The 15,737-nt window shown below is 41.4% G+C and overlaps 1 protein-coding gene across 1 annotated transcript in view; it reads left to right on the top strand.

Moving 5' to 3' along the window:
- AKAP6 (A-kinase anchoring protein 6) overlaps window positions 1-15,737 on the top strand; it is a 332,898-nt gene that overhangs the window by 58,285 nt on the left and 258,876 nt on the right. The window contains exon 3 of the mRNA XM_084827230.1: window positions 9,557-9,823. Within this exon, the coding sequence (XP_084683356.1) occupies window positions 9,557-9,823 (267 nt within the window). The remainder of the gene's footprint in view (window positions 1-9,556; window positions 9,824-15,737) is intronic.

Raw genomic sequence — 15,737 nt, 5'->3', positions numbered from 1 at the left:
CGTTGGGCTACATATCAACATATTTTTTAAAAAAAAAAAATTGGCAGTGTAGTAGAGGTAAGAACTGAATATATGTGGCAAGTTTCCAGATAGAGGTGATGCAAGTAGGGATGGAAACCCACCCCAGATTTGGAGGGATTGCAAGAGGTGGGGTGGGGGAGGAGGCAGCTGACTTTTAACAAGATGTTCACTTAGAGACTCAGTTAGATCTTGAGCCTTGCAAGGTTTACTAGTCAAAATTTGTTCTCCTATCATCTTCGTTCCTAAGGAAGAGATGACCTTTACTTGCAAAATGACGATAATTCCTTAGCTGCCTTTCTGTATAGTTGTTAAGTGAACAGTTTGAAATCAGTCTGACACATTCATGCCTTTCTGAACATTTTTCACTGAGTAAAGAATGTGTATGGTCATAGGCAGCACGGAAAGGGGATACAGTGGACTCTTCTTAATTTTGTAACCTGACCAGAAAACTCATGTAGATTTAGAAGAAAAAACTCAGCAAATACACATTATATATAGCATGTCAGAGTTTAAAATGCAACAACAATGAAATTTGGGGAATAATCAGATGTGCTTTAAAAATGGTTTGTATTCTCCTTGGACATGCCTGACCTTAAGAATATAGCAGGAGTACGACACATCCTAAAGACTACAGCATCACATATAATCAACATGCTGAAGAATATTTACTACTATCAGAGTTAAAGTAATATTTATTAGAAAGTATTTCTTATAATAAATGTATAGTTTACTCTTTAATAGTGTGCCATTTTGCTATCTGAGTAGGATTTTGTTTTCTGTTTGTTACTTGAAACCTCATTATTTCAAGGCCATAGTTGCCTCACCCGGAAATATCTCTCATTCCACCAACTTGGCACGTTTCCTCTAGGGGCAGCTGACATCCAATGGAATTCCTGTCTAGTTCTATAGAATTTAGTAGTAAACGAAGTCTTAGAAGAGACTGCCTGCCCAACTGCATGATGGTTCGCCTTTGGAAAGTAACACTAATAGACCAGCTATGGCATAAACACATTTTAAACATTTCTCCTCACAATTCATTTTTTTTCTGCCATCTGTCTTATGTTCATGCCTGAACAGTAAGTCTATGTACTCTCTTTAATCACTTTAGTAATTCTGATGAAAACAGAAAAGTTCTTTGTCTGCCCAAATAGTATATGAAGTTTGATTTGCTTATATGCAGTGGAAGCTGGTGGTTCTGATGTCATGGGGTGGCGAATCTGCTCTGGGTTTCACTCAGAACCAGTCAGAACTCTAAAGGAGCTATCCAAGGTGATGAACCCTTCCCCCCAAATAGGTTCACATTGGTGACATTGGAGCCACCAGCCTCCACTGCTTACATGATTTTCTTAAACATAATGCACAGTATCCTGTGCTGCCCAAGTACCAGCAGGACTCACCACTTGTGCAATGGGGATTTAGCACTTCTGATAGGAACCAGAAATGAGTGGAAATGCTTGTTTCTGGAATAGGAAAGACCAGCAGAACTCGCATAACAGAACTCTACTGACCTGTCGTGATCTGGAAACAAGCATTGGCCTTCATTTTAGGGCTTGCTTTATGAAGTGCTAAATTCCTGTTGTGCAAGTAGCATGGTGGCCATGTTGGATATTACCCAATAGTCCAATTCTGGTGTCTCCGTGTGTAGAGAAGGGGCATGTGTTAAGAAGGGGCATTCATCATTCCCCCTGGATGTCTGCACACTGGTGTCTGTATAGAGAAAGTCTACATATGAGCAACTACTTATGTGTAGGCTTTCTCTGTGCAGATGTCTGCTCCATTATATGGACATCCAGGGGGTGTGGCTGTTTTCATGCAGGACATCAGGGGTGGGGCCAACAGGTCCTGCTGCCCCCTTCTTACATGTACATTCTACATATGGATAACACATGAATGGGGGTTTTCTCCTGACCACCAGACCAGGACCTTTGAATTGCTTCATACTGATCACCTAGAGAAACCAAACAATACAATTTCACATAGTTGTTATTAATTTTGTGCTACTATAACATGCCAATTTAAAAAAATCTTCCTTACAATGGCAGTGATAACTTGACCACCATTCCAAGTTGTGCGCCTCCAAGGGTTGCTGATGTTTGGATGGAAAAAGTGCAGGACTGTGATAATAATGAACAGTGTAAAAAGGGAGAATTATGACAAACCAGTATTGGCACTCCAGTGGCTGAAATGGCACTTACATAGTTCATTTCCTCCCTTTCATGCTTTAAGCATTTATATTGCTTGACCAATGCATGCCACCTTATTGAAGTTTGCAGTTTTTCATTTTCACAAAGCAACGGGCTTCCCCTCATGAGTTCATGGCTCTTTTTATTATAGTGTGCTCATAAAATGATTCATTCATACACATCAAACCTTCCTGTCATCCAAGGATTTAATATCTAGTGGCTGGATGTAACAATTTTGTTGAATGCTCATGAAGGCAGAAGGAATAACGAGAACATTGTAATGTTTGTGTCTAAGAGACTGAACTAGGAAAGTCCCTGCTGGCTCAGAGCTGGCCGCTGTCACGGACACACTAAGTGGCCTTAGGAACAGTCCTTTTCATACAACAATCCATAATGCAGGCTTTCCCAACCTGTTGTCTTCTAGATGGGTTGGCCTACAATTCCCATCATCCTAGCTAGCGATGATGGGAGTTGTACTTCAACATGTCTGGATGACACCAGGTTGGGAAAGTTTTATTTATTTATTTATTTGTTACATATCTATGCCGCCAATACCCGAAGCTCTCTGGGTGGTTCACAACAATTAAAACCACAAAACGCATCATAAAATATCACATAAAATGTAAAAGGTTAAAACTATGATATAAAAGCACAAATTACAATAAAACCTAGCAGCAATGCAGAGATTTAAAATACAGTAACAGATTTAAAACAACAGAGCTAAAAGTCTAAAATGCCTGGGAAAATAAAAAGGTATCTACGAGGTGCCAGAAAGAGCACAAGAGCTTCTTTCTCTGGGAAGCTCATCCCACAACCAGAGTGCCACACCAGAAAAGGCCCTCTTGGTAGCCATCTGCCTACCAAGGATGACCATAATGAATGAATGAGTGGAGATGGATGGAGGCAAATTATGCCTGCTGGCCCAACCCCGACCTCCATGTGTTTGTTAGAACATGTGTACAAAGTCTTCTGGAGATGACAGACTTGACCTTGGGGGAGCTGGGGGTGGTGACGGCCGACAGGAAGCTCTGGCGTGGGCTGGTCCATGAAGTCACAAAGAGTTGGAAGCGACTGAACGAATAAACAACAACAACACAAAGTCTACATCCATATGCACACAATCTGTTACCCGGAAAAGGCCAGGGTATGGCCTGTGCAATCAGAGGTGATGGACATACAGTTTGTATGTGTTTAGGCTCTATGCATAGGTTCAGATGAACACATGGAAGGTCAGTTGGCATGATCCTGAACTTCACAGCTTCCTCCATGCATTCATTCACCCCAGGTTCTGGCTTGAAAAGAGCATATTTCTCAGCCTTAGCCTCTCATCTGCAATGTGGGAATAATAACACTGACCTACTTTACAGGGCTGTTGTTGTGAGGATTATTGATATAATATATGTGAACTGCTTTCAACATTCAAAAGTTGCCATATAAATGCTAAGAACAGTGCTGGCACCAGGGGGCAGGCATCACTGATCATCTGCCAAGACCCGCATTCCTGCAGGGGCCCCACTGTCACGCACTAGAGGCTCCTGGACCTGCTCCTCCTCCTCCTTGCTGTCACCACCTGCCCTCTCTGAACATGCAAGCAAAGAGAAGAAGAGGAGATAGAGCTGCTCCCTTCATTTGCCTTGTGCTCTTCTTCCGGGCAGTTGTACAAATTGGGCCCAGAGGGAGCGGGCAATGGAATGGCCAACAGAGACAGAAATGAGAAGGAGGTGAACCCCCTCAGGGAAGAAGCCCAGTGAGGCCATCTTGCCCAAGGGCCCCCAAAACCTGGAGCTGGCACTGGCTGAGTATTACTATTATTATTCCCTTTGAGGAACCAGTCCTTTATTTATGTATTATTTATTTCTTACATTATATTCCACCTTTTCTTCCAAGGCGCCTATGCAGCATACATAATCCTCCTCCTTTCCATTTTATCCGCACAACAGCCCTGTGAAATATGTTAGGCTGAGAGTCAGCGAATGGCCCAAGGTCACCCAGTGAGCTTCATGGTCGAGTGGGGACTTGAACCCAGATATCCCCAGTCCAAGTCCAACACTTTAACCACTACACCACACTGGCTCTTATGGTATAGTAACACTAACGTTACCATAAGTAACACTAATGGTATAGTAACAGCACTAATCCCATTTTTTGTGACAGACAATTGGGTTAATTTTTTTTCTCTTTGGATCAGTAAAGCAAGTATAGGGTTCTAACTCCATGTGAACATAAAAGTGTTAAAAAAAAGAATAAAATAAAAACAAACATTTTATGATGTTTCCAAGTTTAGCTTGGAATTTCTATCCCAGAGGAATGTATAATATTGTTAAAATAAAGTTCAACGAGGCAGACACGCTCCTAAACCATGAATTTGTTTTGCACGTAAGCTTGTCATACGTAATGAGCAAGGGCTTATTTCTTGCAGGGGGTTTACCATGAGATCAAAGAACATAAACCAAAGTACATTTGCTTCTGTCACTGTTGTTAACTGTGGAGCCCTAGAACCTTTCATCTTCCACTAGATTTCACATATGTCTTGGTGGCATTGTATCTGTCTCTGGGAGAAATGCTACCAGCATTTTCTCTTTACAACTTGTTAGAAAAAACTAGATTTGAGGAATCTGTAGCTGCAGAGAGTAAATCCCATTGAATTCATTGAGGCTTACTTCAGGGTAAGCATGTTTAGGAATGCGTTGTCAGTGTGGAGGCTCTTGTTTGCAGCAGTGTTTATACTGGATTTTTTAAAAGTCAACATAAGAGTGCTCTGGCTTTAGATGACAGATAGTAGCAGCTGTAAATGATTGGATCAGCTGTCGGCTGGACTGAGTTAAGTGGACAGTTGGCTCTGTAGTGGACGCAGGCACTACACTATGAGAAATTCTGTGGTCAAGGATGCTTCTATACAGCCTAATACAAAAATCATGGTTTTATAAACACATGCCTGACTTATGTTTTAGATTAGAACAATTGCATAAGTCTGCAAAGTGTATTATAGGTGAAATCTATTTAAGGGGGGGACGACCATTTTTTCAGACAGAAGTTATTCTTATATGGATTCCTATTAAGTGGGCACTGTTTTTTCTATTTGTGGGTGGCGCATGTGATGTAATTTTCAGCAGGGCTAGCCCAAGACATTTTGCTGCCTGAGGCAGAAATATGTATGCTGCCCTACACCAGTCGATGTGCCTAATGTACCCACGGCTGGCCAAGTTTTTTTCACACCTGAGGTAGAAAATCTCACAGGTGCCTCTCTCCCAGGGGGTAAAAATACATTTATAATAAATAACAATGTGTTGCCCCACAACATACCCCAAATCAGTTGCTTGTGGTGGCTGCCTTGTGGTAGGACCAGCCCTGATTTTCAGTTCTCATGTGGATTGTTTTGATGTCAATGAGAGCTCTGTAAAACAAACATAATTTTAATGAAGGACTTAGTTTTCATCCATAGGATTACTAATTATTGCTGTGAAGTAGCCTCGCGTTTGATAAAAGAGAACAAAGTGGGTCAGAATGTCTGTGTAACTGCCAGTGGCTGGGCTTAAGAACCAGTGAGAGGGAAAGGCACCAATTATATAAGAAACAGAAGCGAAAATGTTCTCAAGTACTTGAAAATGTTTTAATAAGCCCAACACATTTCGGAAAGATATTTCCTTCATCTTATATTTTTCCACATATATCTTGCCAAATCTTGCTAATGCTTCCTCTGTATCAAACTACCAGCCCCATCTTTTGTTCAAGACATTAGGGGTTCATGGCTCAGAATCTGCACTTGATGCGTTCTCAATGGGAGGGATTCAGAGATCTCGCTAAAGCATGGGTAGGCAACCTCTTTGGGCCTGTGGGCACATTTGGCAGTTGGAGAAACTGTCCTGGCCACCACTACAAAATGGGCGCATTGCAGATGAAAGCATCATCCTGCAGCCACCTAGCATCTTCACTTCCTAAGAATGTCTCTGAGCCCCATATGCAGCTCAGAGGCATTCATGGGAAAAGAAGACTGGGGGCCTTCACTTTGTTTTGAAGCAATCCCAGCTACCGCTAAGAAATGTTTTGTGTTTTTAAAGTAGGAGGAGTAGGGCACCAAGAAAGGTGTCTGAGGGCACAGTGGTGCCCACGGGTGCCATGTTGCCTACCCCTGCTCTAAGGTATCCCACTCCCCCAGGTAGGATTGCGTAAGCTAGATCTGTTTATGAAAAGAGCAGCAGAAGCCAATTTTAGGACAGCAAGAGAGAAACAACAGTTGGAAAATGAAACAGACTGAGCAAGAGGCAAAGGATGAGGCTTGAGCTCTAGAAGACTAAAGGCATATTGAGCTCCTCTGCTGCCTCTCTGGGGATAAGATATGAGGGCCAAAACAGACATTACTTTAAATCTGTGTCTAGCAGCCACGGCTTTCTTTCTTTTTCTTTCTTTTTTACTCTAAAGTATGTGGAGCAGACCTGGTTTGGATCAAGACCATAGTGTGAATGTGAGTGTGGGGGGGGGGAGTGGGGTTTTTAAGAGCCCATCAGGCCCACTATACCTACTCTAGAGTAAAAAGAAAAGCACAAAAGACATAGCTGCTAGACACAGATTGAAAATAATGTTTGAGAAAGTGGATCTGCTGCTTGTAAGAGTGCTATTCTGTCTGACTCCTCTTACGTTCAACCCATATATTTGTACATAAACGCCAGTATTACAAAAACACCATAAGACTCCTTTCAAAATGATTTCAGAGTGGAACCTTTTTTTGATGGAAGAACAGGGTACACATGCTTTAAATAAAGAAATAATACAATCTCCCCTTCCAAAAGAAAGCAAATCCAGGTAAGCACATGCCCTGGGGAACATCTCCCCATTGGGGTCGTTTGGTGCTTTTAACATGTGTATGTTCTTTGTGGAACTCCCTGTTTAGGGAAGCCAGTCAAGCCTCCCAGAGGGTGTTTAGAAGATTAGTTTGTGGGTTATTGTTTTTTACTTTTTCATATGGCCTTAGGAGCATTACAGAATGCTATTCTATAGGTCTTGATGTTAGCTCTTGCTCTCTCTTACTATTATTTTACAGTTTTAAACTGTTGATGGAATTTTAAAATAATTTTGAAGATGTCAGGAGCTGCCTTGGGAAAACTTTGGACCTGAAAACTTACCTTTTTAAAAAGATATTCCAATCTATTATTTTTCTTTCATAGAAAGAAATCTTGAGATTGATTGTTTTCGTAGTTGTTTTCAAGAATCAAAAGACCTATTCGTACTTACCATAATTAAAATATCATTATTGTGGCAATTGCTAATGTTAATTAATTCTTGTTTTAAAAGGAGGGTGTGGGATCTATGAGATGATCCCTAAAGTGGTGTTCATGAGATTATCCCTGGAGTTATATTCCATGAGCAACTGAGGTACAACATTGACATTGGTTGGTTGACTTAGGAATTACTGTTTGCTTTCTTATAGACTATCCTTTTGAACCTAAGTGCTCTGCCTTTAAACATTACATGGAAAATGTCGCACAAGTGTTGCCTCCCTCTTCCTTTTCATTCTTGAAAATGTGCACTTGGCTGCAGGTCATGCTTTAGATGTTTGACATGCCTTTGAAGCAATCATTGAGAGAGAAGTCAAGAGGAGGCAGGCTGTCAATTGTTAATATGTAACACCAGTTGGCTTCTACTATGTGTATGATGTAGTGAGATTTAAATCAGCAGCATCTGATGTTGTTGTTGTTGTTGTTATTGGGATATGCACTTTGCTGTTGCAACGACTCGCAGAACTTTGGTTTTCCAACTGTGCCTTTTTACGATAATGTCAGCCAGACATGTGTACACAATTCTAAAATAATATCCAGTCAACTACCAAGCAGTCATCCCCACTTGTGAACATTGGTGCCAATGGAGGCCTTTTTTTTTGCTTTTTAAAAACTGCCTTGCTATGTACAGTATGTATGGGGAATTTGGGGAGGGAAGCAGATGGGGAAAGAAGGATTAAACTTCCCCTCCCCATCTGCAGTGGTCCTGATCTGGATCAAGGGTCCCACATGCTTACGCTGGAGTAAATAAAAAATAGAGGGGAGCTGCACAATAAATAATTAATGTAACACGTACATATAGTTTGATGCTTAGTTAAAATAAAGTACTATTTTTGTGGAAGAAAAAAGAGATTTGGGATAGAGAGGTACCCCTAACACCTTTTACCATTGGCCTGCATTTTACACCCTTATATACAAGTGGTTTTTCAAGTTGCAAGGGAAGGAGAGAAATGCTGGCAAAAGCCCTGTCTGTGGGTAGGACTGCATTTGCATGAATTAAGACATTTGCAGAGATATAACCAGTATCTAATTTTGGACTTTAATGAGGTAGGTGGTCTGTTGGACCACAAAACGTGCATGAAAATATTATTCCAAAATGAACTTGAGTAGGTTGTCCTCTACACATTGCCCAAAAGAGGAAATGTATCGCCAAAAAAAGAAGACAAAAGAGGGCACAGATTGGCATTAAATTTGCATATGCTAATTCATATGTACAGATGCCAATTTTGAAATAATTGTAATTTCAGTAGAAATATAACACGTCCTCTCTTTGGAGGGCTTTCACAGGAAAGTGTTCTATTTAAAAGTGTACTCTTTTTGAAGGGCTGTCCAGTCCAAGTCCAATTTAAAAATTATATATGTTATTATTGTTATGAGCTGCTTTTGGCATGATTTACCAGGGGAAGCAGTATAAACAGATGGTGATGATTAGTTTAGCCTACTACAGCCAGCATTAAGTGTAGGATGCCATAGAATCAGGATCTGAAGGGATCAAAATATGTTCCTGTCAGGATCAAGTATTCACCAGCTTGCTATAGCTCAACCTTCCCCAACCCAGCACTTGACTACAATTCCTATAATCCCCAGCCAGCAAGACAATCGCAATGTTTGGGGTTGATGGGAATCAGAGTCCAACACATCTGGAGGGCACCACCACGTTGTGGGAAGGCTACTATCTATCAATCCACACAGTCCAAGCCATAATATACTAGAGAGTTCAGAGACACCGCAGAAGTTGTCTGCAGGACAAATAGCTATGGATTACTCATGCAATTGAGCCAGACCATATGCTGCAGGGGAAGGCAACACCCCTTGCCAAGACAACCTATAGGAATATGCCTTCTCAGTGTCAAAGATGCCAACTTTCCAGCAGTTTGCAGAACATCAAAAGTGGTTGCTGATGGCAACATGCAGCATATGCTGCTGCTGTAAGAAAAAACATCAGTGCATACATACAACCCTTTACACATACATAAATGGACTCCCTGGTTTGTGAAATTTAAAAATGTAATCAACAATGCAGGATCAGATTATTGTACATCTTTGTGACTCATGTTCTCTTTTCTCCCTTTCTTACAGGATATATGTGAAGATATCTCTGATCACGTTGAACAAATCCATGCTCTTCTAGAGACAGAATTTTCCCTGAAGCTTCTGTCCTACTCTGTCAATGTGATTGTTGACATCCATACAGTGCAGCTTCTTTGGCACCAGCTTCGAGTTTCTGTCCTGGTTCTGAGAGAGAGAATTCTACAGGGACTGCAGGATGCCAATGGGAATTACACCAGGCAGACTGATATCCTACAAGCCTTTTCAGAGGAAACAAAGGAGGTATGGCAAGTAAATGTAAGAATTGACTTTTTGGACTCTAATCCTTAGTTGTGTTTGCACATTCAAGCTCTTCTTAAAGGAATCCAGTTACTTTGGCTACTGCTGCAGAATATGTTTAGTTCAGGCAATTCAGGCTAACTCCTGACCAGTGCTGTCAGTCAAGTTTTGGGTGATACCATCAATCTTAAATTAATGCTGCAGTCATAGGTTCAGAGTGACTGAACTAGCTTAAATAAAGCGTGGGTCTGTCACATTTGCTTTGAAGCTGCTGTGCCAGGGAAAAACTAATTGATTGTAGAATTAAACACAAAAGCCACTTTAACCTATGTTGCAAAGACACCTATACTACAGCTATGTGGGTAACTTACATTCTGTGATTAGCACAGAGACTGGATGCATCAATCATAACATTTTCCTTAATAGAAAGTTACAGGTTCACATTAACAACACTGTTAAAAGAACCTTTTAAATTCACATTTTCCCCATGATTGCACAAATGGGCATGCAGGATTCTCCTGAAAACCTAAAAACGTGTGTCATAAATCTAATCTTAATCATCATAAGCTATTCAAAATGGAATGTGTTCTGCAACACAGCGTTGCTTTCTAATCCTATGGATGTGCTTCATTCTTGGAGTATTTTGCATCAGCCATAATAACCCATTCCTGCCTACTCAGCATCACAGCTTTGGGCATTATGCTGAGGAGGTCTCACATCAAAAGCAACTTAGGAACACCCCATGGAACTTGTTGTTTCAACGCCAGTTTAAACATGATGCCTGCAACATGGAGATTTCTGAAAAGCACACAAGAACCCCACACTTGTTGGCATCATATTTAAAAGGCTCTTACCCAACTGATCAACCCAAATGCGTGTAGCACCTGCATGCCAGTGTGACATTTTCTTGCGCTATAGATGACTGACATGGAAATGCAGGAAGGCAAAAACTTTTTCAGTGTGATGCTAGCCATCTCGTTCTGTTCTGGTTCTGGCAGTCAGAATTCTACAGGGATCGTAAGCAGTGGTGCAGCAAAGTAATCTCAGACCTTGGACTTAATGGTCTTCTGAGGGTCCACTTATAGACAGTCTGATGCTAAGCACATTTACTTGAGAATAACCACTATTTTATTGTAGAAAAGGAAATATATATATATATATATATATATATTTAAAGTAAACACAATAAAATGAGCATCTGTAACACTGTTACATGCCCACCCAGCTACCCCTTTATGAAATGATTTTAAAAATAAGAAGGAAAGGATGTTATGGCAAGCAGCGTCAGTCCCAGTGAGCCCTGGCATGCCTATGCTGGCCCAGGTGCTGATGGTTGGCCTGTTTTCCACTGCCCGCAACATCTGCACCTCTCTAGGTGGTCATTTGGGCCCTTGCTGGGCTGTCAGACCCTGGACTTTAGCCTTAGGTCCACCACTGATTGCAAGATGCCAATGGGAATAACACTAATGCTTCTTGGTGACCTCCTTATGGCCACCTTCATGTTTAAATTAGCTCTCACCCAAGGGCCTTTGGCCAATGCTGCCTGGAATAAAGTGTGGGGAAAACAGAAAGTATTATCTGGAAGGTGCTACAAAAAGTTTTTAGTAAGAGTCATCAAGTAGCATCTAATGCCTTTTGAGCTCTTAATTGGGGAATTCTGCTGCTGAGATACTTTCCTTATTTGCTCCCAATTTAACTTAATGTCTTACTAAAAGGATATAACGTGGGCAAGACCAATTGATGCTACCTAAGGCTGCAGTAAGAGATTTGGATTTTCCCTAGCATGGAGCAGAACCAGAAGGATATTGTGGTTTGACAAGATCAAGTTCTTTGTCAACATCAAAGATGTACCTTGTTCAGATTCCTGAATTTGAATTTAAATCCAGTCTCCAGGCAAAAACATGGCAAGTTCAAACTCATCTTTAGATCTTCCATTTCATTTACTCACAACTATGAAGAGCCTGGTTCTACTATATACAAACATTGACTATGGAAGATTTGCACAAACTTAAAGTCTGAGCTGTTTTTACATCCTCTCTGTTGTTCTATGTTAGCCTTCCCCAACCTAGTGCCCTCCAGATACCATGCTGGCTGGGGGATGCTGGGAGTTGTAGTCCAACACTTCTCAAGGGCACCAGGTTGGGGAAGATTGTTCTATGTTTTCCTCGGGCCCACCTATCCATAGCATAGCTAGTTATTAAGATTGCCTCTTGTTCAGTTAATTAATTTAACAAGACCACTCTTCCTCTCTTTTTGCTACCAATGAGTAGTTTTAAACAAGTTTACTTGCAAAGGCATTGTAGGTTTGGTAAAGACAATAAAAATATCAATGGCTATCTACTACAGAAGTTGATCTGAAGAGAGTGGGCGGCTCTTAAATCAGGACCAACAGATAGGCATAGGCCCACTCCCTTCCTCTCCCACCTCCATTTCCTGTCTAAACCTGCCTCTTGCTTGCTGCTGCCACCTCAGATCTGGTTTTGGCTGGTATGCGTTTTACTGGAATAAATACATGGGTTCTAAAGCAATAGTTTGCCAGGGAGTACCTCTGGACCAGCATTGTCAAAACAAACCTTCCTAGATAAATACAAACTGGTCTTCCATGCCAAAGCTATTTTCCAAGCACAAGATGTAAACAAAATTTGACAGATGTGAATATTCATTTTTGTGAGCCATTACATTCTTTCTTAAAGCTGTTTGTGAAGATTTTGGTCCTACTCCCAGGGCAACAAAGCTTGTCTGGTCAGCTGCCCTAGCTTAGCCAGGCTTTTGTCTTCAAAGAGCTCATGTTGCAGTGCTGAAGCTGCCACAGCCTTGTTCCTGGTTGCCTGGGCAGAGTTGGGCAAAGTCTGGCAGAGTTGCCCCTGGCGATAAGAAAGCCTACTGTGAGCGATTTTTGATTAGCGATACTGCTACGTCTTCAAGTATGACCAGCCACGCAGAAAAAAGACAAAGAAGCTGGGGAGTGATAGAGAACATCTTAGGGGGGTAGAGGGGATGGTGCGGAGAGAAGAAGTGTTTTGCTTCTGCTGTGTGTGTATCGTTTGCTATGTGTATGCCTTAATATTTGTTTGTAATGTGGTGTGTGTGTGTGTGAGAGAGAGAGCGCTGGTTTGGTGTGGTCAGTGTTTTGACTGGTGTGTGTTGTGTGTTTTCCCTTGGGTTTTGTGCGTGTGTGCATGTGCATGTGTATGTGGTGTATCTGGGTGTTTTGCCTGTGTCTGAGTATTACCAGTTTGCTTTCTGTGAAATGGGTATTTCATTGTGCTTTGTGGGGCCAAATATGTAATTTGTACTCAGCTTCTTGATCAACTACAGTTTGCCTTCTGTGAAATTGGTGCTGGAGCAGTCAACTATGTTCAGAAAGGGTCATTTTCTGTTTTGGAACTCATATACACCTTCTGCCTTGTACTTAGGTTCTTGGGCAAGTCACTTTTCTTTGAGCCACAGCATTTGGGAAATAGGTGTTTTGTGACTGGTCATGCCCACCATGGCAGTCATTTTACGAAAGTACCCACAGTACACTCTCAAGATTCGAATCGTGCCCACTGGCCCCAAAAGTTTAGGGACCTCTGGCCAACTGAGTGGTGTTAAAAATGATATCTGTGTGGCAACTGATCTCTCTCCTTACCATGCTGTTTAGAAGTCCTCACCATGTAGAAGCCTTCCTTGAGTGACCAGCCACAGTTTTATCAGAATTCTGTTTCTTTTTAAAAGTAGTAATTATTTTAACATGGTGTTTTATTCTTTTACCCTATTTTGTATCTTTTATTGTTCACTGCTCCGGAATCTGTCTATATGTGGAGCAGTATACAAGTGTTGTAAATAATTAATAAATAAATAAATGTGGCTCAGGGACATCATGATGCAAATCTGCTCATCCCTGCACTTCAGTCCTCATGGGGAAGGATATGATGCAGTGAGTCGCAACATGATGTCGGGGAGCTACATTTTTATGAATTGGACCACCGTTTCCCCTGTTGGATGGATTCTCCAGGCCTGCAGACTGTGTTCTAACCTTCAGGAATTTTGTGCAAATTTTGTCATTGAAAAATATGCAAAAATTTAAAAACGGCTGAAAAAGTGAATTTCCCCTATAGACTAAAGCATGAAAATATGCATTGGGGGGAATTTGCACGTTTTGTGGGAATTTGCATATTTTTTGCATGTGCAAATTTGTGCTAATTCACCTATGGGCATATTCAGAAACTTAAAAAAAAATCCAATTCCATCAATGGGCGGACGACAGAATGAAAGGTGACTAACAACCTGCAAAACACAGACAGAATGGAGTTTATACAATCCATACATCCCTACCTAGGGATGGCCCCTGGTGATGTCACAGGGAAGCCCTCGGTGATGTCACAGGGGGCGAGCTCTGGTGATGTCATTAAGCATGATACATTAAGCATCAACCACAGTTGCTCAGAGCATGTAATTCAGATAAAAAACACAAAGTCCAACAAATGAGAAAACATTTGTCTGGTTAGAAATTAAGATAGAAATCTTAGCTAAAAGGGGGTGTTTCCAGTTCCAGATGAAGTGAGGGGACCATTTAGTCTCACCTGTTTACAATGCCTGTGTAGGGAACATTTAATCTAGATTATTCACTTCTGGCTAGAAGGGGTTAAGTGCCCTCAGGCAGTCACAAGAAGGCAATTGTAGGAAGAGGGGACCCTAAATTCCATTGAACTCAATGGGACTTACATCTGAGTATATATAGTTAGGATTCTGCTGTTGTTGGTAAGGCTTGACTGGTGGGGATCCCTCTCAGAATTATCCATACTCCACTGAAGCGTCTTGTGTTGATCATTCTGTTCAAAGAAATCCAACTATTCTTTTCACAAGATACCTCAATTCAGACTGTAATACAGCTAGCTACACTGTGACATTGCACCCACCTGTAACTGTAAGGAAACCCAGCATGATTGCATTTGTTACACATATGTAGCAGTTACAACAGAAAGTGTAGGGTATTTGCCCACATACTACAACCTAGTGGGATTTTTACACTTTGTTTCCACCATTGTTTCCACCACTGTCAAAACACACCCATTCATGGGAAATGCTGTTCTTCTGATGACATCTACACAGTGGTACCTCCATGAAGCTGAGATGAGTCCATAGCAAGCAGCTCCTTTAATGTTTTTGGCATCCTTTCTGTTGACAGGCCAATCACAAGTATAAAATTAGTTCTAGCAAAACAACAAACACGACAAACAAAAGCAGTACAAAACAATAAAACCATATTATTTCAGCCAGCCATTCCTGCCATAGAATCTAAAAACAGAACTCATGAGGAGCGCTGGCCAAACCTGTTGAGCCTCAGTGTTGCCTCACATGGACTGCACATGCCCCCTGCAACGCACCCTCAACAGTGCAGGGGAAAGATCAACAATTCTAAGCTTTTGAGAAACTCCATGGCTTCCCAAAACAAAGCCTTGAATACCACTGCTCTGGTACACAGATACCATCATGCATATGCATGATGGGAAGTAGAGAAGATGGATGACACATTTCGGCAGTATAAAGTCAACATTTCTTTACTGCATCCTTTCGTATAGCATTTTTGTTTAATTGAAGAAAGTGTCCTTAGGGCTGAAGGATTTGATTTCTCACCTCTCTTTTATTTCTCACCCAACAGTCAAGTTCACACAAATGCTCATTACCCTTACAACAAACACAGTCCCATATTTTCAATCACCGAGGGTGCAATTCTATGCATGTTTAGCCAGAAAAAAGTCCAACAGCTCCAGCATTCCCTAGCTGAGGAATGCTGGGAGAAGTAGGGCTTTTTTCTGGTTAAACCTGCTAGGATTGCACCCTGATTCCTTTTAGAAGCCCACTTTATCCATAAGCACCACCCTTCTGCCACTTTTCTTTAACAACCCTGATGAGCACAGCAGAGCAATAATGGGAAAAGAGTGATAAG

The sequence above is a fragment of the Heloderma suspectum genome, chromosome 1 (assembly GCF_057233095.1).
Source record: "Heloderma suspectum isolate Gila_16-S chromosome 1, 16-S_ref, whole genome shotgun sequence".
In the NCBI taxonomy this organism is placed as follows: domain Eukaryota; kingdom Metazoa; phylum Chordata; class Lepidosauria; order Squamata; family Helodermatidae; genus Heloderma; species Heloderma suspectum.
Note: the sequence above shows the minus strand (reverse complement) of the source record. Positions and strands in the feature narration are given on the sequence as shown.